General features: G+C 32.6%; 1 protein-coding gene across 2 annotated transcripts; it reads right to left on the bottom strand.

Moving 5' to 3' along the window:
* Positions 1-4,009: 4,009 nt before the first annotated feature.
* Positions 4,010-25,143, bottom strand: LOC140440592 (prostatic acid phosphatase-like). Of its 2 annotated transcripts, XM_072530966.1 has the most exons (4): positions 25,003-25,143; positions 20,485-20,586; positions 11,441-11,987; positions 4,010-4,541 (listed from the first exon to the last, which is right to left on the bottom strand). In XM_072530966.1, exons 1-4 carry the CDS (start codon positions 25,081-25,083, stop codon positions 4,093-4,095), a joined length of 1,179 nt encoding a protein of 392 aa, XP_072387067.1. In that variant the 5' UTR covers positions 25,084-25,143; the 3' UTR covers positions 4,010-4,092. The 2 variants fall into 2 exon arrangements, with proteins under 2 accessions (XP_072387067.1, XP_072387068.1); XM_072530967.1 differs by lacking the exon at positions 20,485-20,586 and having other exon boundaries at positions 25,003-25,128.
* Between the last annotated feature and the right edge of the window lie 518 nt (positions 25,144-25,661).

Below are 25,661 nucleotides of genomic sequence, written 5' to 3'. Positions count from 1 at the left end.
GGTGAACTTTTTAATATAATGCCAGAAGAAGTTTAACGAATGTTTTTATAAATCACATTCTGACATTTAAATTTACAGACATTTTGTTAAATTTTCAAGCAGAATTATTATATGTGAAAATAAGAACTGCACATAGATTCGAAAAAAAAAAAACTTGATAAAATTCTATTATTTTTTCTAAAGATTCCATTAACCTTCTAAACGGTAGGGGATCAGCTATGATGTCATTAAATTAAAGTTGAATTCTTTCTTCCAATTCTTTGCGTGAATTTACCTCTGTATCATAGACTTTTTCTTTAATATACGACTAAACTCCGTAGTCCAAAGGGTTAAAATCGCATGACCGAGGAGGCCAATGAATCGGAGCTTCTGCACCTCTACCAATCCATCGATTCGGAAAATGATTACTCAACCAATTACGACACCTTCTATCAAAGTGTGGTGGAGCTCCATCGTGCATAAAAAATAAAGATCTTCGCTCGTTTAGCGTTAAATCTTCTAATATCTCGAATAAGGAATTGTTTAAAAAATCAAGATACATATCAACATTTAAATTTCCAGGTAGAATATGATAATCTAATAAGTTGTTACCTAAAGTTGCTGCCCAAATATTAACTTTAAATGAGTGTTGGTAATGTGATACCCTTTTGACTCGTGGATTCTCATCACACCAGTAGTGTGCATTATGGAAGTTAAACATACCTTGTCGCGTAAAGGTTATTATATTAAAAAATTATATTAAAAAAGGTATTTTAAAAAAATTGGATTGTGGGCTGTCCTTTGTTGCAATCTTTCACAAAAATCCACTCTAACCGGTAGATCATCTGGCAAGAGCTCTTGGACTTGTCTTTAATGATAAGGATGTAATTGCTGTTTTTTCAATATCCACCAAGTACTTAAAGAAGGAGTATTTGTTTGTCTTGCTATATTCCTTACGCTAACTGTTGGATCTTGATCAAGTAAATTTAAAATATTATTTTCTTTATTAATTGTTCTTGTTGTTCTTGGTCTACCAGAATTTATTTTATTTCTTCTAACATTCCCAGTTTCTCGACAACGTCGTTCAACGGCTCTAAATGTTTTTTTACTTGGTAAGTTTCTTCTAGGAAACTTTTCTGCATAACGTGTCACAGCTGCACTAGAACATCCTAAACATTGGAATAAAGTTAATAACATGTCAGTGTATTCAACATTTGACTACATTTTGATTTGATTTTACAAATAACAAGGTTTCAAAACTCTAATTATTGTTGATTTATCGTCATAACAATCAATAACTGTCAGATTTCTATGGCACACTGGGAGAAAATAGAGGTATACCGATTAGAACTTTATCATTACTACCAGCATCAATTATTACTTCGTAATTTTCAAATGAAAATATTCCGAAAATGGTACATAGTATCGAGTTTTACCAAGAGTACCTTTTTTGTGTAAAATTGAATGCTGTTTACGTTTACTTGAAATTTTGATTGATAATTATACTCTTAAAAAAGTTATATTGACTAATACTTAGTACGATCCGTGTAACTAGCGCCCTCTATGAGAATCAGATATAAAAACAAATTCATGGGATGTATCAGCTTCCAAAACATATTCGTATAAAATTTCATTACAATGTTGCCAGTGGTTTCGGCAAAATCGTAAAAAATGCGTACAATTTTTTTTCTTCAACGCCCTGTATCTTGAAAACGGATGGCGTTACAAAAATTTTTTACAAAGCAAACCCCAATTATTTTTCAGTTTTTTACCTACCCTAGAGACTTGGTTACCTTTTTTTGAAACACCCTGTATATTCTTTTAGTTTTTTACTTCTTATTTAATGTCTATATTTCTGCAGGAATCGTAAGTGATTCCTATCCAGATCTCTTTTTTCTTCTTCTTGCATATTATAATAACAAATATCGCTAATAAGATTGTAGATTCAGATAGTAGTACATAAATGTACTACTTCTAAATGCATTTTCTATAATTCGCTTGTCTCTTCAAACTCAATAATTATTATTAATATGTCTACACTCGGTGAGTTTACTTTGAGGATATGCACTCATTAAATTGTGTAACAGAGGAAACGCCTCATTTGATTTTACGGTTAGATCTTCTACATAATAGCTCTAAGGAGTCCTAATAGGGTGAATAGTAGGAGCACTATACTGAAATCATCAAATCTTAACTGCCTTTTCTGTATTTTTATTTACTTAAGTTATAATAATTGGTTTTCGTCGTGTGAATTACCCGAAAAATAATTTGTACAGACTGAAACAATCTGACGAAAAAATTTCCCGTTCAAAATTCTTGAAGTCCTTAGCTGATGCATTAGTGCAAGATCATATGCAGCAAAGAATGAATTATATACGGCTTCCGAAAAAGTTGAGGGAATCTATTTGGGATATATCCTCCACAGAGGAGTAACAATAGAAGGCGAAAAGCTTAACCATTTCCGTTTCGCAGATGGCATTGTCCTTATCACAGATGATTTAGAAGAAGCCACAGATATGTTAAATGAATTGGACTTTGCATGTTCGAAAGTAGGCCTCAGAATGAATTTGTCCAAATCTAAATTTATGACAAATATGGCCCCCAATAACCATTTAACTATTCAAAACAAAGTTGCAGAAATGGTGGAGAAATATACGTATTTGGGTCACGAAATAAGAATTAGCAGGGACATCCAAACATGCGAAATCCAAAGACGAATTACTTTAGCTTGGGCAGCCTTTGGAAAACTGCGAGACACACTTAGGGCCAACATAACAATTAGCCTCAAAAGAAAAGTATCTGACCAATGCATATTACCGATCATAACCTATGGGGCGGAGACTATGACTCTAACCAAGACTACGGCTTCGATATTGAGAGTGGTAGAGTGGCACAGAGACGAATGGAATGATGTAGGGAGTGACGTTGCGAGACCGAATAAGAAACGAAGATCTGCGAACCACGACGAGTATTGCTGATGTTGCGGAGGGCATAGCGGAACTTAAATGGAATTGGGCGCAGGCTATGTAGCGAGAATATATGACTTACGATGGACGAGTAAAATTACACATTGGAGGCCAAGAGCAGACAAACGTAGTAGAGGAAGACCACCTACACGTTGGGCTAACGACATCAGGCGTATAACGAAAAATTGGTAACAAAGAGCACAAAATCGCGAAGAATGGAGGAGTTTAAGTAAGGCCTATGTCCAGCAGTGGACGTGATAAATGAATGCTGGATGATGATGATGATTTGGGATATCCAGCCAAAATACCCACTGTAAATCCTCAGAAACAAAATCGTCGATGTTATTATTGTCCAAGAAGTAACGATAGAAAAGGCTGCCTTATTTGGGTTTACTGTGAAAAAAATATGTGTGCCGAACACCAATTTAGTATTTGTGGAGATTGTAAATCACTCTCATCCCACTAAAGTAACTATGCTAAACAGGCCGGTCGGAAGAAGAAGAAGGGGGCGACCTAAACTCAGATATCTGGACGATGTACAGGAAGATCTGAGGGAGATTGGAGTGAGGGGCTGGAGAAGACAGACACTCGATAGGGAAGGATGGAAGAATGTGTTGAAGCAGGCCAAGGCTCACAAAGGGCTGTAGCGCCAACTGATGATGATGATGATGAAGATTGTAAATAATTAAAGAATAAACTATTCAATTTCTAACTTGTTTTTTAATTTTCTTTTGACATCTTAAAAAGTATTTGTCAAATATAAGTGCTTTTATATTTTGACCCACTCTATATATTGGTTTTGCTTATGGTTGTCTAACAATACATCTTCTGATTAGAAATCAAATCATTTAGTACATTTTTTGAAAAATAACATTTAAATGTCTTTTTTTATTTTCTTTCTCTTTATTTTCAAAAACATTTTCGGGTCGCCTGTGACCCCATCTTGTACAAATCGTTCCACCAAATTCACCTTGTGGTTCTAGGGTTAAAACTAAAAAATCTTCGCATTTCGACCATTTATTAAATTATTCAGGTTTTAAAGGATAAGTAATAAAACACACATATATCTTTTAAAATTTTTACTAGTTTTATTAAAATGTAGTTTTTTGTTTTTGCTAGTTTAACTAAATAATATCAATTTACATGTTTATGTTGAAACACCTGCAAACTTTTGTTCAAGTTGTTCTGCGGAATATTTACTAGTTGTAGCTGCACTTCCCAATAGAACTTTATTCTCCCCAGAACTACTGCATTCCGCATCCCTAGTATCAGCATCAATAATGATATCACTTAAATATTTTCTAACGCTAGCTAAAGGACAACTTAATTCACATCCGTTAATGCTGATCTGTCTAACATTATCCAATTCTTTATTAAACACTTTTACAATGTTCTTCCAATTTTCCTTATGTAGTTCTATATAAATAGTCGATGCAAACGCTGGAGGAAAGCTGGGACTAAAGGCATCAAATGCATTTAAAATCGCAGCTATGTTTGTATCATGCGCACTATACATTTTGTATTTATAGGAAGAGCTAGGATTTGCAGCCATTGACTCCAAATATTCTACAACTTCATTTAAAAATGGCCCAATGGCTGAAAACAGATAAAATGGATACAAAACTTAATATAATAAATACTTATTTTATTAATATTTATTTTCTCTATAAAAGTCAAAGAGTACCCGATACATAATTTGTTACTCCATCGATACCGAAATAATCATCGATGATGAAAATGGTAGGCAGTTACTGTGTAATAAAATAAATATTGTAGGAAAAAAAATACGGACTAAATATAGATCCAGAAAAAACTAAAGGCATGCAATAAAAACTGCATTTTTTAAACTAGAAAATAATGCTCCAATTAATCAAGTGAGAATATTCAACTACTTGGGAAGAATAGTAAATGACTTCCTAAATCGTCAATCAGAAACAAAATGCCATACCGATCAAGCAAGATATCTTCTTCTTACGGTGTCTGTCCATTCCAAACGTTGGCGATCATTCTAGTTATGTTGACTTTGTTGGTTGCTATATGGGATAGCTGTGTAGAAGTCTTTCTATACCATGCTCTCAGGTTAGCCCAGGATATTTTTATTCGTCCTGGGGCCCTTTTTTCTTCAATTTTACCTTTCAAAATGCAATGGAATAGCTCATATCTACCTTGATTTCTAATTATGTCACAAGTTCTGCAGCTTACGGCCCTTCACGATGTTGACCAAATCCGCGGTTGTGTTCATCCTCCCTAGTACTTCTTCATTGGTAACTTTGTCTCTCCTTGGTATCTTCAGGATCATTTTGTATAACCTTATCTCAAAAGCCTAAAGTTTTGATAGAGTTTCCGTCTTCAATGCCCACGTTGCTACTCTATACAAAAGCACTAAGTACACATAATATTTAAGGAGCTTTATTTTTGTTTCTAGGGTAGGGTCATGGCTGTTGAACACAGAGCTCATAGTCAAGAATGCACTGTTTGCCTTTCCGATGGGACATTTAATTTCTTGGGTATTGTCCCACGATTATAGTTCCTCATTGATTATAGTTCCCAAGTAGTTTTACTGTAAGACACGTTCAATAATCATTTGGTTTACATACAGATTTGCTCCAGAAATGTTCCTTGCTGATAACCATTAGCTTGGTTTTGCTGGTGTTTATATACAGTCTATATGTTCTACTTGTTTCCGTAATTTTGTTCAAGTTTTGCAGCCCTTCTATGGTATTGGAAAACACTATTGTATCATCTGCATACAGCAGGTTATTGAGCTTCACTTCATTTATTGAGATACCTTCATCAATATCCTTTAAAGCCTCTTTTAGAGTAAGCAAGACATACCTTTATTAAATTTAAACAACTAGTATGTAACCGCAATCTTCCTTTCTAAAGCGATTGTTAGTTCTCTAAACCGCTTCAGGATTGTTACATGCTATGTTTGGTCTGTATTGTTACATGGCATGGAGGCTTGGACGTTGAAAATTTCCTCCGTTATTAAGTTAGAGGCTGTAGAAATGTGAACACTGTGAGTAATACTCCGCATACAGTGGATGGACAGAGCGAGGAACAAGGAGTCCTAAGCAGGACAAATACTAAATGGTAATTAACTAACTTGACCAAGATATGAAAATATGAATACCTGGGCCATATTCTAAAAAGAAAAATATATACAATCACTCACTTATTACTATTACTATATAAAGAACTTGAAAGTCATAAATAACACTAGCAATCAGAATGCAACAGCCAATAGGACAAAACTGGCAATCATGTGCACAGACCGCTAAGACGCAAAATACGGAGAATATCATCTTAGTTTTCAAAGTGTAACAAGATGGGCTGATACATATGGTGAAAAAAACATAGCTGTAATGATAGCCAACCTCCGATAGGTGAAGGAACTACAAGAAGAAGAAGAAGCGATAAGTCAATTTTTAATTAAAGTGGAACACATTTTTGAGAGGAACCATCGAACACTTTCCTCGGTCACCAGATTTATCTCCTCTGGATTTTTGTTGATACACCTAAAAATTAAAATCTATAGAATATCACTCGTATCTTTTACAAATCACTTCGTCAATGCTTCAGAACGTGTTCAATTCATTATTTGGTCAACTAAGAAATAAATAAGCAGCTAAAAATATAAATCTCAAAATGTATTTTTTTAAAAAATCAACTAAAGTACTGAACCGAATTTAAAATTTAGACTTAAGTATAGGCAAATGGCAATGTTTTAGTGGAAATGGTCCTCATTTCCACTAAAACATTGGGGGTGAAAGTAAAATGTTGTAGTTCCTGATAATGCCTCTATTTCGTTTTCATCCGTCCACCGTATATGTATATATATATATATATAAAATATATATTAAAAGTGAAACTGGAACAAACCATGAAGTGGAGATATCCAGGAGTGGCTAGTATACCTGTTGAATACAAAAGCACGTGGTGTTCGTGTGTATTAATAAAAAATGCTTATTAAAAGCTTAAAATTTTTATTTTAAAGAAGATCTTTTCGGAATTTAATCATTCCATCATCAGTTTACTAAAAGAGAGAGTAAAAATACCAATATTAAAAAACAAGTAAGTTAAAATTTAAATATATAGAAAGAACACGTTGGTTTTTTACTACTTACATAAAAAGTTGTTAAAAACATTGTATGGCTACATAAAAACATTGGAAGGACATCAGTATTAAAAAACAATCCTCATGGTATTTATAAAGGTAAATGCAATAAACTGTTAACTTGTTGATTAATAAAAACTGAAAATGGGGACATCTTACATGAGCCCCTGTAGCTGTGAGGTTTTTTCGACTTACATTACCTCTGATCTGTGCTGGAGTCTAGGGCTAACTGAAGAATTGTGTTTTGTGTGTAGTAAGATCAATAGCAATTTTTGGTATTTTTAAAAAGATGGGAGAATGTAAAACAATGAGTGACTGTGATGTATAATAAATTTGGTATACCTGGGTAAGGCAAAATTTAAGTAAGGTAGTTAAAATTAATAAATCATTTTAAAGGCGATAAAAAGAATGTTATTACCTAATTGTTTCCTTGTATGAAGTAAGTATAGATAAAAGTTGGTTTGAAATTTATGGAAGATGAATCGAGGAAAAAGAAATAAAAGAAAAAGAAAGAAAAAGAAATAGGAGATGAATGTAAAGATGTAAGCTGGGGATACTGAAACTGATGGTGATAAGAGATTGATAGATGTAAAGTGAGTATTTATAAGAAAACCTGTGTGATTAGTTAAGATGGTGGTTATTGGAGAGGATGGAAATTGGATATTGAAAAAGGGGATGTTAGTGCATTAATGGTGACAAGAATAGAGTTAAGTATGGCGGATTATATAGGGTGATATTAAGCTATGGGAAAATAGAAAGAAATGTAGAAGTAAGACCCCCACCAGCTAAAGGGGGTCATGTAAGATGCCCCAATTTTCAGATTTTATTAATCAACAAGTTAACAGTCTATTGCATTTACCTTTATAAATACCATGAGGATTGTTTTTTAATACTGATGTCCTTCCAATGTTTTTATGTAGCCATACAATGTTTTTAACAACTTTTTATGTAAGTAGTAAAAAAACAACGTGTTCTTTCTATATATTTAAATTTTAACTTACTTGTTTTTTAAAATTGGTATTTTTACTCTCTCTTTTAGTAAACTGATGATGGAATGATTAAATTCCGAAAAGATCTTCTTTAAAATAAAAATTTTAAGCTTTTAATAAGCATTTTTTATACCTTAATACACACGAACACCACGTGCTTTGTAAAATATATATATATATATATATATATATATATATATATATATATATATATAATATATATATATATATATATATATATATATATATATATATTATTTATATATATATATATATTATTTATATATATATATATATATATATATATATATATATATATATATATAAATATATATAAAATTTTAAAATAAATGTTTTAAAAATATTTCTTTTGTCAGTACGGGCTGGCCAATAGTGTCAAACTGTTGAATCTTATATTAGTTTATGAATTATCTAGCGAAGCCGAATAACAATAACGGTTGAGTTTACCGAAACTATAAGATGATTATAGCCGCAAATGTCAAACATGGAACAAACTATTTCTGTTTAGCAGTGTTGGCATGTTTTTATAATGTAAATGCTGTATGTTTCAGATATAAAAAGATAAAGCTTTATAGTACATTTTGTTTATATTATGCAATATATTGCAATTTTTGACTTATATAAAAAGGAATGACTAAATATTTGTTTTTTTGAAAATTAATTGCAGTTAATTATTAGAAATTTTTTTTGGCAATTGCCCTTTGATAGATTAGGGGATAGATTTGGCAATCGTCAAAGTAGCAGTTGCCAGATTGCAAAAGATGTTTGTAATTAATCTCGAAGGAGAGAAATATGTACTCTTTATTGCTTCATATAAATTAAAAATTGCAGAATTCATAAAATAGTATAATCAAAATGTACCTTTTTTACCTAAAAGCTTCCTCTCGTTATATTTGAAACATAAAACATATACATTATGCAAACATCCCAGCACTGCCAAACCGAAATATTTTATTTCATGGTTGAAATTTGCGGATATTTTAAGCTTGTACTTTCGGTAAACTCAACCACAATCACAAATATTACGAGAAAATCTTTCAAATCCAAATAACGAGGCAATAAAAATAATAAAAAGTGTCCAGATGATACCTATAACCGTATTATCTGTGATGTAATTATAATGTGCCTCGGAGAAAATATTAAAGTAAACATCTTTATAAAATTATGCAAAGATCGTTACTCCTCGCGACGCGACGTTCAGATGCGCCAGGAAATATGTGGGACATAGTACAGCAAATAAAATTACCTAATGCTCGATAACACGGCAGGAGCCAGCTCAAAGTCTCTAGGATTAGTAAATTTTTCCTTTAAAGGAACGAAATTCGGATGACATAATTCTGTTAATAAATTAAAAAGTATAAAAAACAAACAGTAATGTCTGTATTATATGACACCAAACTTGAACTTAAAGAAAAAGTCACCAACAAGAATAAAGGAAAAAATACCCTGTATAAAGACCACTCGCTATCATACACAATACATATGCAACACACAGCACACGTTTACTAAATAGAAATACTTTACACACATACAAATATTTAGAGCACATGTTAATAATACTGAAGCCTTAGCATAATCAGAGTTTGAATTTTCCATGGGGCAAAACATCCACCCTCACATATTTTTAGCCAAATGTGGCTGTTGCCTATAACAACGTGTGCAAAAGTGAATGAACCTCCAATTTTGTTGACATGACATAACCTTATGGCAATAACATAACTTATGACATAACTTTATAACCTATAAATTTGCACAATTTGCGGTTATGCACATCGTTTTTAAACTGGAGATAGCTGGAAAAACTAAAAAATAATATAAATAAATAGCCACAGAATTACTTAGAGAACGGAGAGCGATCAGAGGATAAAGAAAAGATATGAACGAACTAATGAAAACGAAAGACATTCAGAAAAAAACATGGGTAGACTACTTTCGAATCCTATTTGCTAAAGGTGAAGACAATGAACTAGCAACACCAGAAGTGACGACAAACGAAAAAATTGAGTAGGGAGAGGTAAAAGAAGCATTAAGACAATTAAAATTAAAAAACAGAGAATCATCAGAAGAGGACATATGACCAAATGAACTAAAGTACAAATAATCAGATCTGACTAAACAATTATTGAAGCATATCCAAAAAATAATAGAAAAGAACAGAATACCAGCAGAATGGAAAATAAAGAATGGAGATCAAGATTTAGTTTGGGAAGATCATGCACCGACGCTATATTTATAATGAGACGAGTGCAACAGAAATCATTAGAATACAACTAACCGGCATATTTACGTTTCCTGTACCTTAAGAAGGCATTTGATAGGGTCAACTTAAAAGGACGTTATACACTTATTGTACGCAAAAAAATTAACATTTACAGATTAACACAATGAAAGTAAAAGTAGAAGAACTAACTGACTCAGTTGAAGCTGGCAATGCCATAAGACAGGGAGATTCCGTGAGTCCTCTATTGTTCAATATGATTATGGATGAAATAATAAAAAAGTAAGAACTAAAAAGAATACCAAACGAGAGAAAAACAACTTGAAATATTCTGCTATATAGAGGAAGCAATACTAATCTCTTAAAGTAATGACGATATACAACATTATGCTGCACCAATTTAATATATATTATTTATATTTAATATATTTATTATATTAACCTTCCCAAAAAAGAAAAAATCCGTGGTTATAATAGCAAACCTATTAAGATGTACATTAGATCTAGAGGGTCAGATAATAAAACAAGTGATGGAGTTTTATAATAGAACAAAAGATAGAAAGCTCCAAACAGATGAGGAAGATCTGAATGAAACAATGTGAAGAAATAAAAATATCGGGAAAGAAATAAAAGGCAGAATTTACAATAACAGTCATTAGATCAATAATGACATATGCTGCATAAACACATCTGGCACAGAGAGGATAAAAAGGATTCTAGAAACAGCACATATTATGAAAACCCTTAAAACAATGGTAAGATACTATCAGACAAAGCTAGAGGTACAGACTGGGTACGAAAAAGCAGAGTAAAATGGAATTATTATATAAGCCGAATTACAATAAGTAGATTAGTAAAGATGGCGAGAGACGGTTCCCAAATACGAAGACGATCAGTGGGAAGACCACAAAAACGATTGAACGACAATTTACTGGAGGTACCTTGAAAAACAGACAGAGTCAGTTATAAAGACAAAGAAATAAATTTAATTAGCTATATAAATAAATATTAGGGAACATCGAGCGTCCTTGGAAGATATATCGGAAATCAGAGAGAAAGGGATATAGAAAGAAAGAGAAAGAGGTTATTGGCTCTCTCCCTTTTGTTTTTCTATAATGCTCTAATGGTAGTGGTTTTATCGTATACTTACTAATTCGTTTCATCGCTGTCGTGTGTGTAAAAACTTCAAAATATTTTCCAGTCATTGTTCGAATGGGCTCAGGATAGATAGTTTTGACCCAAGCTGGTAAACTGTATCCGACAGAGTCTTCTATTTTTACAGCATCCCATATATCATTTGCGGTTATAATATCCGTCACATTAACTCCACTGTTTGCAGTCAAGTAAGCATACAGTCCAGCATTTTCTGAGTCGTACGTTGTAAACTCTTCGCTACTTAGCACTGCTAATAATTCCTTCGTAAATGCTGGACAGTTGGTTGGATATAGTAAGCTAGACAAAATAACTTTATTTGCGGGGTGAACAGGTATGGGCTGCCAATTTATATTATTTTGCCACTGCTGATCATTTGTCGATACAGGGAATAAGCCATAAAGGTTACTTTGTGCGGACATATGCGTACGATCTATGTCTGTTGTTTGTGCATATAAAAAAGATGGGTCGTACTTTTTAGGTATAAAAGTTGAATATCTACTTCTCGTATATTGACCTAGCTTAAAATGTTGCCGTTTTCCTTCCTAAAAGTAAAAACAAACATAATAATTTATTTCAAATAACACAAATAAGTCAATTGGGAAACAAGAAAAGGGGACAAAATGCTAAATATCGGCGGGCGAACTTTCGACACCAGGTTGTCTTTGTACCTGGGGTAATCGAAGGGTCAAATTTTATTATAGGAAATTTCGACACCGCGGCGTAAAGCAGGTAGGTAGGTAATTAGCGGCGATGGACATTTGCACCCAAGCAGGACAAGCGGGTTTTCCCAATATTTATTGTCACGGCGGGAGGCGTGGCACTTGTGTACTTGTGTACTTGTGTGCACAAGAAGTGATTTGGTACATAATCATGAAGTCAATCCAAAAAAGCTTGAAGTAAAGATGGTAACCAATGCATGTAAAAGAAAAGCCCAAGAGGACATATCGGAAAAGCCTGCCAAAATTACAAGAACTGCTGTTGCTGAGTATGATGCCAATTTGCTGACGGTTCCTGACATAGCTAGCATAAGAAAGAACATTTACAACTGTCGTCGTAAACTGTTACCAGGTCCGTTACCAAGAAGCATATCAGAAGTCCATAACGCGGTTAGTAATTATTCTCCTAAAACCTGTCGCAATGAAAGTTTTTTGTTTTTAAATCATCCTGAATTAAATGTAATTGCATTTTCATGCGAGACAGATATTCGTTTGTTGTGTAAATTTAAAACTTTGTATATGGATGGTACATTTTCATACAGTACCAAATATTTTCTACAATTATTTACTATACATGGCTTGGAAAATGGACATTATGTTCCTTTAGCATACTGTTTGTTAACGGACAAATTGTCAATGACATACAAACATTTATTTCCTTTATTAAGGTCTAAGATTTTTGAAACATTTCAATTATCATTAGAGCCAACTGAAATATTTGTGGACTTTGAAAAAGCAATTCACTGTGCTTTATTGTATATGTGGCCCAATGCAAAAATTAGTGGATGCCGTTTTCACTTACACCAAAACTGGTTTAAAAAAATTCAATCTTTGGGTTTGGTACAAGAATATAAGGATACAAATTCAGAAATTGGAAAATGGTTAAGGCATACGTTTGGTTTAACTTATTTAAATCCAGCACAAGTTGAAGAATGCTTTCTTTGTGATTTAATGTCATATAAACCTATAAACACTTGATATATATGCAGATTATTTACTGGAAAATTACATTTTCGATAGCGCTCTATTTCCACCACACATATGGTCTAATCAGAATCCGTCTATTGCGAGGACCACAAATGCCTGTGAATCCTTTCATTCGAGATTTAATTCTTCTTTTTATTCAACACATCCTTATATTTTTATTTTTATTGAAAAGTTAAAAGAATTTCAAGTAGACACTTATGTCAAAATAAATAGTTTACATATACCAGCAAAAATCAAAGATACTACTGTTAAGGCTAAATTGGCATTTTTGGAGAAAATGATGGATAAACTACGATCCCAACAAATACGTAGGTTAGATTTTATAAAAGCTGTATCTTATCATTCCTATAATAGCAAATAAATCATTGTATACAAGTATATTAACGGTAAAATGTACAAAAATTAGGTACTAGTTGTATTATATTTAGATATTATTACAGTTATAAAGAAATAAAATGCACATTACTTTTATTAAAATAAATAAATTAATTAATTATGGTATTTTATTTATGTCACAGCTATATTTATTTGGTGTCGAATATACCTGTAAGATAAAAACGGGAATTGGGGCTGGTGTCGAAAATTGCCATTAAATTTTAGTCGCTACCTGCTTAGTGTCGAAATTTCCTACGCCCCTAAATATTATCTGGCGGCATATTATATACTAGAAAGAATTAACTCCTGTTTTTTTTTCTATAACAGTCTCTCTTCGTTAACACTATTACACGACAAGTTTTATTTTGATTAAAAACTCATCAGGCACAGTTTGTCAAATTCAGGAACAAGTTTGAAAATCTTACAATCGCCACGCCCACCTGATGTGCACTAAAATTATCGGAAATATATCAGTAGAAGTAAACAACTGGACGTATACACTTCGGTCGTTACAGTCTGCGACAGAGTTTTCTTTATGACAGTGACGTTAAATGGAATTTAAATCAAAATTGAATCGATAAGTTTTGTCCAGTCAAAGCCGAGAAATTCTAGCGAATGTTATGCATTTTGTGCAATAAGAAGCAAGGGAAAACGTAGCTCAAATAGATTTAAAATAAGTGCAAAAGCGTGTTGTAACAGTAACAGGTGTAAGGTTAAGGACCATACAAGCAATTTCGAGGTCAATAAAGTGCATCAAAGAAGGTCTAAGTGAGATAGAAAATCTAAGTGGGATAAGTGCGACAAAGGCGTGCTTATAATTAATTTTTGTACTAATGAAAAAAAGTTTCCAACAAAAAATTTGTCACTGAATACAACTACAATGGATCACATATGAATCTTTAAGAAAAGCAATGAGGAAAATAGGATTTCGTTGGAGAAAAACAAAAAATAATAGAGAAACCAGAAATCCAGCAATTGAGAGCAAAATGTAGACTTCATGTTTAGTTCCGTGGATTGTTTTTGCGATGAATTTTTTAAAACAATTTCAAATGGAAAGTGGAAAAAACGATATGAACACGCTAAACGTTTCGATCAGTTTTTAGGGAAAAGGAACCTGTTTTAGATATAGTTTTTGATGAAATAATTATTAATCTTCAGGAAGACAGTAGTAGTGACTTCAGTGATGATAATTCCGTAACTGATAGTGATTATTCAGGAGTTGAGCCACTTTAAACATTTTATTCTTCTTAATTATTATTTCTTATTTCAACATCTTCTCTAAGTTTTAAAATGTTCTTTAATGTCCATTTCTAAGGCTGTATACGCTTTTTTATATATTTTTTGGCTTTTTTTTTACTCAATTAGATGACTTTTAGAAGATTTAAGTTCTTGGACGCACCTATATATTTTTAAGTTTTTCTATGACACTTTTGCAATATTTAAATATAATACTTTTGGGTTTATTAGTTCCAAGGTATATTTTAAACCTTTACTTCTTGCAAAACTTCTGCTGTATATATCGTTGCCTCATCTGGTAATCTGAACTCTCATTATATTTTGTGATGTGCCACATCAGCAGCATGGTGGCCGAGCACACACACATTTCAGACAGAGAGATAGCAAAGGTTAGTGGCTCTCTGTTAGAAACACACACTTTTTAAGGGACTCAAGTCCCGAAGTCATATAAGATTAAATTCAGTAAAGTAAATAGGAAGACCAGCCGACTTTTGTGCTACCTCTACAGTCAGGTGGCCTAACCACAGTCAAGAAAAACAGACGATGTTCCATTACCGAGGATGCTGTAGTACGATCACTTGATAAGCCTCCCCACGTAAGTCACACGTTGGGGAGGGGTGGAGGAAAAGGGGGTCAGATAGGTACCACTTCATAGCGAAGTGTGACTGGTTTGATTTTTGGACATGAGGGTCCCACTGTACAATGTTACACGCATGTTTCTTAGGGGCAAGGTTGAACACGTGTGTGTGTGTGTGTTCAAAGTTTTTCCTTGTACAATAAAAAACAATATCATCTAAAAATTGTATTGTTCGTATGTTTGAAGTTTAACATTGGCATCCATTGTACATTTCTATCTAATAGACGGTTGAAGCGTAGCACTGGCCATGTTACCTTCCTTGTATACCGTAGGCCCTAGATATAGCAGACTACCCTGCTATACTCCCAAAGCCGCGACAGCGGTATAAAACGGGAGACTATTATATTATTATTATCCATTGTATATAATAAAAACAAAACTGGAGTTAAAATACTGCCTTGGGGGAGTTCAAGGTTCGTAGTTGTAAGTGCAGTGGTTACTTGATTTATTTTTAAATGTATTTTTCTGTTTGTGTTCAGCAAAGTTAGATAATTGTTTATAAAATCCAATCGAAATCAATTTATTCATTAAAACATCTAGATCAACGTTATCAAATGCCCTTTGTAATATTTTTAAAATCTGCCACAGTCATGAGGTTATTAGTAAATTCAACTAAAGTATCTATTACGATTACTGTTTATGCTTCCAATGTTGATCTAGATTTTCTGAAACCATATTGTGTGTCATGTTCTTTCTTTAAACATTGCTTCAGACGATTTTTGATAAGCCCCTCAAAGGTTTTCAACACAGACGAAGCTAATGATATGGGCCTATACGAGATTGCAATGGAATCCGATTTGTCGTGTTTTTTATTGAGATGATAATAAACTACTTCCAATTTTCAGAGATTGTTATTGTTCTGTTGTTGGTCCTGTTGCATTATATATACTAATACTAAAGGTTTTGGTACCTAAACGAATGTATATATATATATATATATATATATATATATAATATATATATATATATATATATATGTATATATATATATACATATTAGACATTTTAGATAATATTTGTCATTTTTACATTTCAAATTATCCCGCTATTCCAAACAAGTTTAGTGACACCGCCGTAAATTGTTAATTACTTTTAGATTGTTTTAAACAACGTGTAAGATTCCAATTTTTTTTGTGGTTAGGTTTTTATGTAAATAGATCGATCTTAATTTAATAAAAATACATTGTGAACTATGGATACTTCTCATCATGTATCTAAAAATATGTTAAGTATATACACAGATAACACTTTCTTTGTTCCACCCAATTCACTGAGTTTTTTGCTATAATTTGGGTAAGTGTTTTATTAATTTTATAATTAGACAGGCCATTTACGTTCCGACTTTTAGTCCGACTAGTGGTACAACTTCTGCAGTTGGATCTGAAATCGGACCGTGAGTGGGCTGGTTGGATTAGTTGGACAACTAGTGGCATTGTACGAGTCGGAACATCTAGAGGGACGACTTGAAGGTCAGACTTCCGACTGGCGACCAAGTCGGAGCGTGAATGGTGAAGTTGGAAGTCGGATCACAGGTCGGATCGAAAATTTCCTCGGACAGTTGACCTTCGGCACCTCTTACGTATGAGATTTCTATTAATTACTTTACGCAAAGATCCCTAGTTCGCAAATTATTAATAGAAAATAAACTTTCAATTGCTCGTAAATTACCAATATTAAAATACACGATTCTTAATCAGCATCTACTTTTTGTTAGGGCAAATAATTTTCGTTTCTGTAGATCTATTTCGGACAGTCCCACACAAAACACTTCGGATTCGCTACAGAAGAATTATTAACAAACAACGAAAATTAATTCATAGTTGAAGCAAAGATCCCTAGTTCGCAAATAAATATTAGAAAATAAATTTCAATTGCACGAAAAATTATTCTTATTAAAAATATACGACACACACACAACAAAATAAATCTCAGCTCCAGTTTAAAACAAGTTTTTATTTCTCTCTAAAATAGAAAATACCTACACAAATCCTTAAAAACTATAATTTTTACCTGCATCTTAAAAAGTCATAAAAATCAATAGTCGAAAAAATTAATTAGTTCAGCCCTAGACAAATAACTAGAGAAACGAAACCTAATTTTAAACATACATATCTACCGATTATTAACTCATTATAACGCCAACTTTCGTATCTACTTCACGCCTTTCGTAATGAATAGTGAAGGAATTTCCGAATTTATCGATGTTTACAGAGATAATTTCTGTTTATGGGATAGCGGTAGTGCTTTATACGCGAACCGAAATGCGCAAAAAATAGCCCAACAACAGCTGCTGAATGTAATGTTGAAGTACGAAAACACTGCCAATGTAGCTTCTGTGCGTAAAAAAATGACTCTCTACGTTCTATCTTCTACAGAGATTATACAAAAGTTCAAGTGAGTGAAAGTGGAACTGGTACCGGAGCAGACGAAGTGTACGTGCCTAATTGGGTGCACTACAATGAATTAAGATTTTTGGCAGAAGTGCAGAGACCAGCCAGAGAAGGCTGACACATTCACGCATGACTGTATTTGTTTTGGAAATGAGTGGACCAACTTTTCCAGCAACAGCTAAAAAGTAAATTTGTCCATTATGAGGTAATTTTTGTAATCATCCTCATCAATGACATTGAGCAATTTGGTGTCACAATAGTTCACACGATCAACGAATAATTTTTTCATCACGTTGATGAAAAGAAGAAAAAAAACATTTTTTCTTATTTTTTTCAAATGATAAGGATAACAAGCACAATGCTGACATTTTCCTCCTCCTAATTATATTTTGCGTAGTGTTTAATCGACACATTTTTTGATTAAGCGATGTATACCGTCGTGAAAACAATCTAGACCTGAAGTTGGACCGCTAGTTGTGTAGAAAGTCGGAGCGTGAGTGGAGACGAATATCCAAATCCAACTAGTAGTACTACTAAGTGGGACCGCAAGTTGGAACGTGAATGCCCAGCCTTAGTGTCCAGCTGTTCATTGTTTGTTTCTCTTGTTAGTTTGTAGTTTACTCTGATGATGTCAATAATCATTGACGAAAGCTTAGACTATTAATTAAAAAGCACATCTAACGAAGCACCCGAGTTTTATTTTGCTTCCTTAGGGATAAAAGGGTATCTCCCAGTATTATTTCCATTTCACTGAATTTACTAGTACTCGTTATCTTTTTTTTGGTTATATCTATATATATATATATATATATATATATATATATATATATATATATATCTATATATATATATATATATATATATATATATATATAATTTTAAACAGAAATTCAATAGTAAGTAGAAAAGGTATTTCAGATATATGTATACTTTGTATTAGTAAGAGTATTAGAGGAAAGCCTAATTTAAACATAATAGTGAGATTTGTTATAAAAAATAACAACCACATATATTCACAATATGAGATCTCTTATTTATAGAAATATTATAGAAATTATCATGATAATTTTTCGACTGTTCTAACAACCATTCAAATTTCGTCATTTTGTGTCATGTGGAACAATTTCACCCAATCATGTCAACATCAGACTGATAATTGCATTCAGTGCAATTTTCAATCCCTATGACAACACGATCGAGTTTGACAACTTCATCCAAATAAATTTCAAAATGTCACGTTTCGGCAATGAGAATGTTCAAAGTATAAATGCGCTAATCAAAGAAAATATTCCCAGAAATACAACCAACAGTCACAAATATATTTGGGGAATATTCATGGAATTTTGCTGCGGACGAGAATATGAGTTGAATGAACATAGAAGCTTAGAAGAATTGGCGTTGATACTAAAAGATTGGGCCGTCAATATGAGAAAGAAAAACGGGGACGAATTAAAAGAGGCAACGGTGAAGACAATGTGGAACGTTTCGTCCAAACTATGGCAAGAAAAGTACTATAATGACTATAATATTATGATTGACCCGTTTAACAATATAGTGTTTAAACCAGCCCGAGATGCCCGCGATGCAATCAGGAAGAAACTACAAGCAGATCCATGTAAACGTAAGGCCGGTTCAGTTTCGTTAAATTGGTCTGAAATTAACAAAATAATATTGCTTTGGGATGAAGATACCCCTGAAGGTCTTATGCGTAAATTTTACCATATTGCTGCTGTAGAATTAGCGTGGCGAGGAGGAGAGGCAGTTGCTTGTCCGGTGGATTTTTTTCAAATCGAGAAAAATAACGATGACACTCCAACAAATCGCATTGAATACAATCCGGTATTCAGTAAAACGTGCCAAGGTGGTTCTAAAAGCTGTGCAAGTAGTAAATGGTTGGTTATCAATAGTGAGAGACAAAGATGCCCTGTACGTCTTTTTCATAAACTGATATCAAAACGAGGCGACAATATTACCTCACCACGACTGTTCTTAAAACCAAATCGACACTGGAAAAATGAAACTGACAAATGGTACGATAATGTACCTGTTGGAAGAAATACAATGAATGGATGGACTAAATCTTCTGCTGAAGCAATTGGCTTGAATGTAAAGGAGAAAAAGATAACAAATCACTCGAATAGATCGACTGCTGTTAGCGAATTAGCAAAAAGTGGTGTAGAAGAACAACAATTGCTAAAAATTACTGGTCATGGCAATCAGAATTCTATAAAACCATACTTGAATCTCTATCAAGAACACCACAACAAGATTATAAATATTATGCGTGGTACTAGATCTTCTATAGTAGAGAACAGCGACGAATCTAATGTTAACTTAAATTTTAATAATTGTACTTTCACTAACTGTACTTTTAATAAATAAATGTTTCGTTATGTTGAGATGATTTTTTTTTTTGAAAAATTATCCGCCGAATATCCCTAGGACATTGATGAATGCCTCATAATTTCATGACAAATTTCTCAAGCTCGTTGCTTGGTAACAGCATTCAGCCTTCGACTTCGTGCTGTTACCAAGGAACGAGCTTTCGATTGTCATGAAATTATCTCGTCTGTTATCAATGTCCTAGGGATATTACTACTGATAACAAAATCTATTACAGGCATCAAAGAACATAAATATTTAATTATCGATAATTTATATCAGTTTTATAAATTTTTTTTATCAAAAGTGTACATACATTAGTTAGTTGTCCAGCAACCAGTCCTCCCCAATATGACGGGTCTTGGTATGGATCGGTAGGACAGAATTCTACCGGTGTACGTAGTCCATGCCTAAAAATCTATTTGACAGTATTAATTACTATATACTTTATTTTTTTGATCGAATATAATATTAGTCTTTTTTATAATATCAGACTATTCTTATTTCGCTTTCTAGATTATAAATAAACATGATACAGTTGTGCGTTAGACTGTTTTAAAAAAATTATTTAAAATACATTAAACAATACATTACAATGAAACGTATAGTGTCTTATATAACAAGCAAGATTTCTTCTTTAGGTTTCTCTTTTATCGGAGATCGGATATCATCAAGACTATCCTAACTTAGTTTGCATCTGTTCTAAATAGTTCGTTTGTGGTACAGCCATTCCACTCTCTTAGATTTCTCATCCAGGATATTCTTCTGCGGCCCAGATTCCTTCGTCCTTTAATATTTTACTGCGTTGTATTCTTTAGGAATGTGTATTTTGTCCCCGCATTAGATGGCTCAAGCGGGATAAGTTTGTACAAAAGAGAAGAAATTGTTATCACCATCAGAAGTATCTATCTTGCTCACAATTAACATGATACAATTTTTTTATAATATACTTCAATATTGGGCCTACAATGAAGAATAAAACAAAAATGGTAATATTTTGAAATAGAAAAGTACATGAAGATTCTTGGTTCGTGCCTTCACCCCATAGTTTCTGCAGGTGTGGCGCTGGTCTACTTACATATGACTTTTTTCTTCTCTAAATCATCTGCTACACGAACCCAACTTATCAACCGCAATGTAACAATTATAGACAAGGATCGTTAGCAAATTTTCCTCTTTATTACATTTTTATTACATATAAACTTAACTTTAACCCCAAACATCAAATTTGACTTAAAATCAGTCAGAGTTTTAATGGCATTAAAAGGAACTTAAAGTTTTCAGTTTTGATTCTGGTACGTCTACATCAAGAGTTTTTTATTTCGTTTTCCAGTCGTTAATCCATTTTACAAGTTCGTTGGTATAATATTTATATGTGTGGCATTTATGTCTCTTGGTGGGTAGATTATCCATGTCTCCTGTTTGAGTTTGCTTATGTCTCTTTTGTGGTTAATGTGATCGTATATTTTTCTTTCTATTCCTGTAGTTATGTTGTTTTTCTTGTTTCCGTTTTGTAGTCGTGGTGTTGTTAAATATGAAAAGAAGGTTATTGTTTTGTTTTGTCTTATTATTCCTTAGGGCTTTGTAGTTTTATGTCTGTTCCTCTCGCAACTGCTAGTAATATTAGGGTATTTATATACGCTGTGGTGTTCATTTTGTAGTCTTCTCCTATTAATTTCTGATTTGTCTGAATTTTGTAGCATTTATGTTTTCTTCATTATGAAGTATGGTGAGTTTTCATTTTTAATTCGTTCATTTTCATATGTTAAAATCGTGTCAAAATTATACATACATTTAAGTAAGTGATAACGATAAATTTGCTATTTATTATTAATCCGATAATTAAAATTCATATCTAAAACTAACACAAATTGTTTTGCGCCAATTTATTTTTTAAAGCTTACTTCTACCTCTGATCGAGAGCTCCAGTCTGATGGCTATAAGAAACCAATACACATCGCTTGCACGGATCTGTCGGTCGATGATCGAGTTACGAGACAGAAAGTACGTGATATATGTATTACTTTGCAATGCATGTATTCATTGGGAATATTACTAAAGTCAAGGGTCTACTAGTGGAGTATAAAGTTAACATTAAGAAGAAAATTAAAAACTTTCATATTACAACAACAGAATTTACCGACAGCATTGACAATGAAACTGTTGACCGCATATCTCGTTCCAAGAAATTTTTGATTAGGGACGTTCCTGTACCTCCAGGAGACGCAAAGAGTAAAAAAGATTGGAATAAAATTAATTGAGCCGCCTTGGAAGTCATCGGATGTTAAGAAAGTCCTATTACATTTTATAGAGTCGATAAACCGATAAAAAATAAACGTTACCTCTGCATGATAAAAATGAAAAATTTTTTGTAACAAAAATAAACTTTTGGTAAACAAATCTACTGAACTTTATTCTGTTATTGATGAGACCTATGCAGCAAATTTGGTTATAGGAACTTCGTACTGAGCTTGAAATTCTTAAAAATAATAGAGAAAAAAATGACCTTACGATTAAATATGTGAATGGCTGTCCAAAGATAATAAAATTTCGTTCATAATTCTCTTGCATCAAAATTTAAGGATTGGCTTCTTATGTATACGAATTTAAATTCTCTTTTGTTCAAATTTAATTAATTTATAACTACTGTTACTATTTTTTAAAACCTCATATTATTCTTCTAACAGAAACGTGGCTTAATTCTTTTATATCAATGCTATTGTAAACATTGATAATTTCACTATATTTCGTAGAGACAGAGACAGAAATTCCTAATAATTTTTTCATCAGTATCAAGACAATAGACGTACCAGGTGAAGAAATTATCGACTTAATTATTAACAATAACTCTTTTAAATTTGATATAGTTTGCATATACCGACCTTCAGATACAGTACTTACTCAGGACGATATACTTATTGACAAACTTGACGAATTATCATCTCTTGAAAATCCCATTATTGTTTAAAATTTAAATATTCCAGAGATTAGCTGTCCTATTATTTCCAAAACTGATACTATCAGTTCCCAAAATTTGTTTAAAAACTTTATCATAAACACAAATTTAATACAACTGATAACTGAACCCACAAGGTTTAGAGCCAACAATAATTCTTTAAATTTAGGCTTACTTTTCTCAAAGTTAACAAAGTTAAGATCAATTAATTTCTACACTTAAAGTATCCTCTCCTATGGGTCTTTCTAACCACTCGCTTAAGTAGTACTGCTCACATTCAATTTAGTTTAACACCGCTTTTCAAAAATAATTTTGTGACGTATGCCAGTACTGATTTCTTTAATGTTAATTCCAATTTATTCCAGATATATTGGCAATCTATTTTTTTTATTACTCAGATCCATCGTCAATGTAAGACTCTTTTCTTCATACAGCTAATACAACAATTTCTGATCATACAATCGAACGGCAACTATACAGAAATCGACTAAAACCTTGGATTAACCTCTCAGCTAATCGCTTAATTCGACAAAAGCGAAAGATTTGGCTTTCACTGGTCCCCTTGATGATTTTCTTGCACACCGTTATTTTTCTGACTCAAACAAAAGTTGCTAAAGTTAAAAACAGAATTTGAAGACTCTACCACTGCAACTGGTAATAGTAAAAAAGTTTATCGGTACATTTGCACATCTTTATCATCCAAAGTCTCCATATCATTACTTCAAAAACCTGACGGATCTTTATGTTCTTCTAATAACGAATCTTCGGAATGTTTATCGTTATTTTATTTCTCAGGTTTTTACAGACGAACTTACGATACGAGGATACAATTCTTCATATAATTTGTCCAGGTTTCCCTAAAACTCTTGACGACACGATCTCTTCCACACCGGATGCAATTAAACATCATTTTTAAAAACTACGCAATAATTCAACACCTCGATTTGACGGAATAACCTCATTTTTTCTCAAAAAGTGTGCAGAATCTGTAGCCATCCCTATATCCTTCATAATGAATCCTTCTTTTAATTAGGGTTATCCTCTCTCCTTCTGGAAATTGGCTTCAGTTGCTTTTATATTTAAGAAAGGAAATAAACGTGATAACCATGATAATCGTCAAATCAGCCTGGTTTCTATTGTCGGTAAGTTCATGGAATCCATTATTTCGGAATCTATGTCTAAGTTTCCACTTCAAGAAAATGTCATCCCTCACTAACAGCATGGGTTTATGAAAGGTCGTTCAACGATCACAAACTTACTTTGTTGTGTAGACTATTGGTTATCATCTTTAAACAATCGCTATCCTGTTGATGTAGTGTATTTACACTTCTCAAAAGCTTTAGACCGTGTTCCCAAACGTGAATTAATAGCTAAATTGAATTACTATGGTATCCGCGGAAAGCTAAACATTTGGATTCAAAATTTTCTATCCGACGGATGCTTCAGGGTGTTGTGGAAGACTACTTATTAATAAATCAGTCAAGAGCGGAGCCCCCTCAAGGATCAGTACATGGACCGCTACTTTTTTGTATCTACACTAGCAGTCCTCCGCTCATTATATCCAGAAAGTTTTTCATTTGCGCTGATGATACGGTTCAACTCCATCTTTACGTAATATTCAAATCGTCCTCAGAATGGTTACTTTGATTAAAATTTAAAGATGCGTTGTTCTACATATCGGCAAAATAACCCATTACTATTAATGGACAGTATACTATACTTACAATATTTATTAAAATATGCAATTTCTTATTAAAATATTATTGATAATGGCACAAATTATAAATGATTTTAAAATAACGAACGTCTTTATAAAGAGTATAGATGATTAATAAAATATTATGTCCACTTAAATTAGAATACATAAAAAATAAATACCTGTATGACAGCTAGTAACTCGGCATGGACCCCCAAAAGGGTAAATGAAACTAAAACAACAAATGAGGCTATGAGATGCATTTTTCAGATGGCATACTGACTTATTCACAATGGCCTTTATATAATTTTTTTGGATGATCATTATCAAATTATATTACCATATAATAAAAATTCCTAAATACGGCGTTATCTATCTTACATATTTATTTATATTAAACATGTGCTTTTTGTTTTCTTTACTTCTGATACGTACAATTAAACAGCACTTAATACCTTGTGTAATATTTATTTTATTGACAGTTTTATCATTAAACACGAAGCTTTGTTTAATATATACAGGGTGTTTCAAAAAAAGGTAACTTCTTCTCTAGGGTAGGTAAAAAACTAAAAAATAATTGGGGTTTGCTTAGTAAAAAATTTTTGTAACGCTATCCGTTTTCAAGATACAGGGCGTTGAAGAAAAAAAAAATTTACGCATTTTTTACGATTTTGCCGAAACTACTAGCAACATTGTAATAAAATTTTATACGAATATAATTTGGAAGCTGATACATCCCATGAATTTGTTTTTATATCTGATTCTCATAGAGGGCGCTAGTTACACGGATCGTACTAAGTATTAGTCAATATAACTTTTTTAAGAGTATAACTATTAATCA

The sequence above is a fragment of the Diabrotica undecimpunctata genome, chromosome 5 (assembly GCF_040954645.1).
Source record: "Diabrotica undecimpunctata isolate CICGRU chromosome 5, icDiaUnde3, whole genome shotgun sequence".
NCBI classification, from domain to species: domain Eukaryota; kingdom Metazoa; phylum Arthropoda; class Insecta; order Coleoptera; family Chrysomelidae; genus Diabrotica; species Diabrotica undecimpunctata.
Note: the sequence above shows the minus strand (reverse complement) of the source record. Positions and strands in the feature narration are given on the sequence as shown.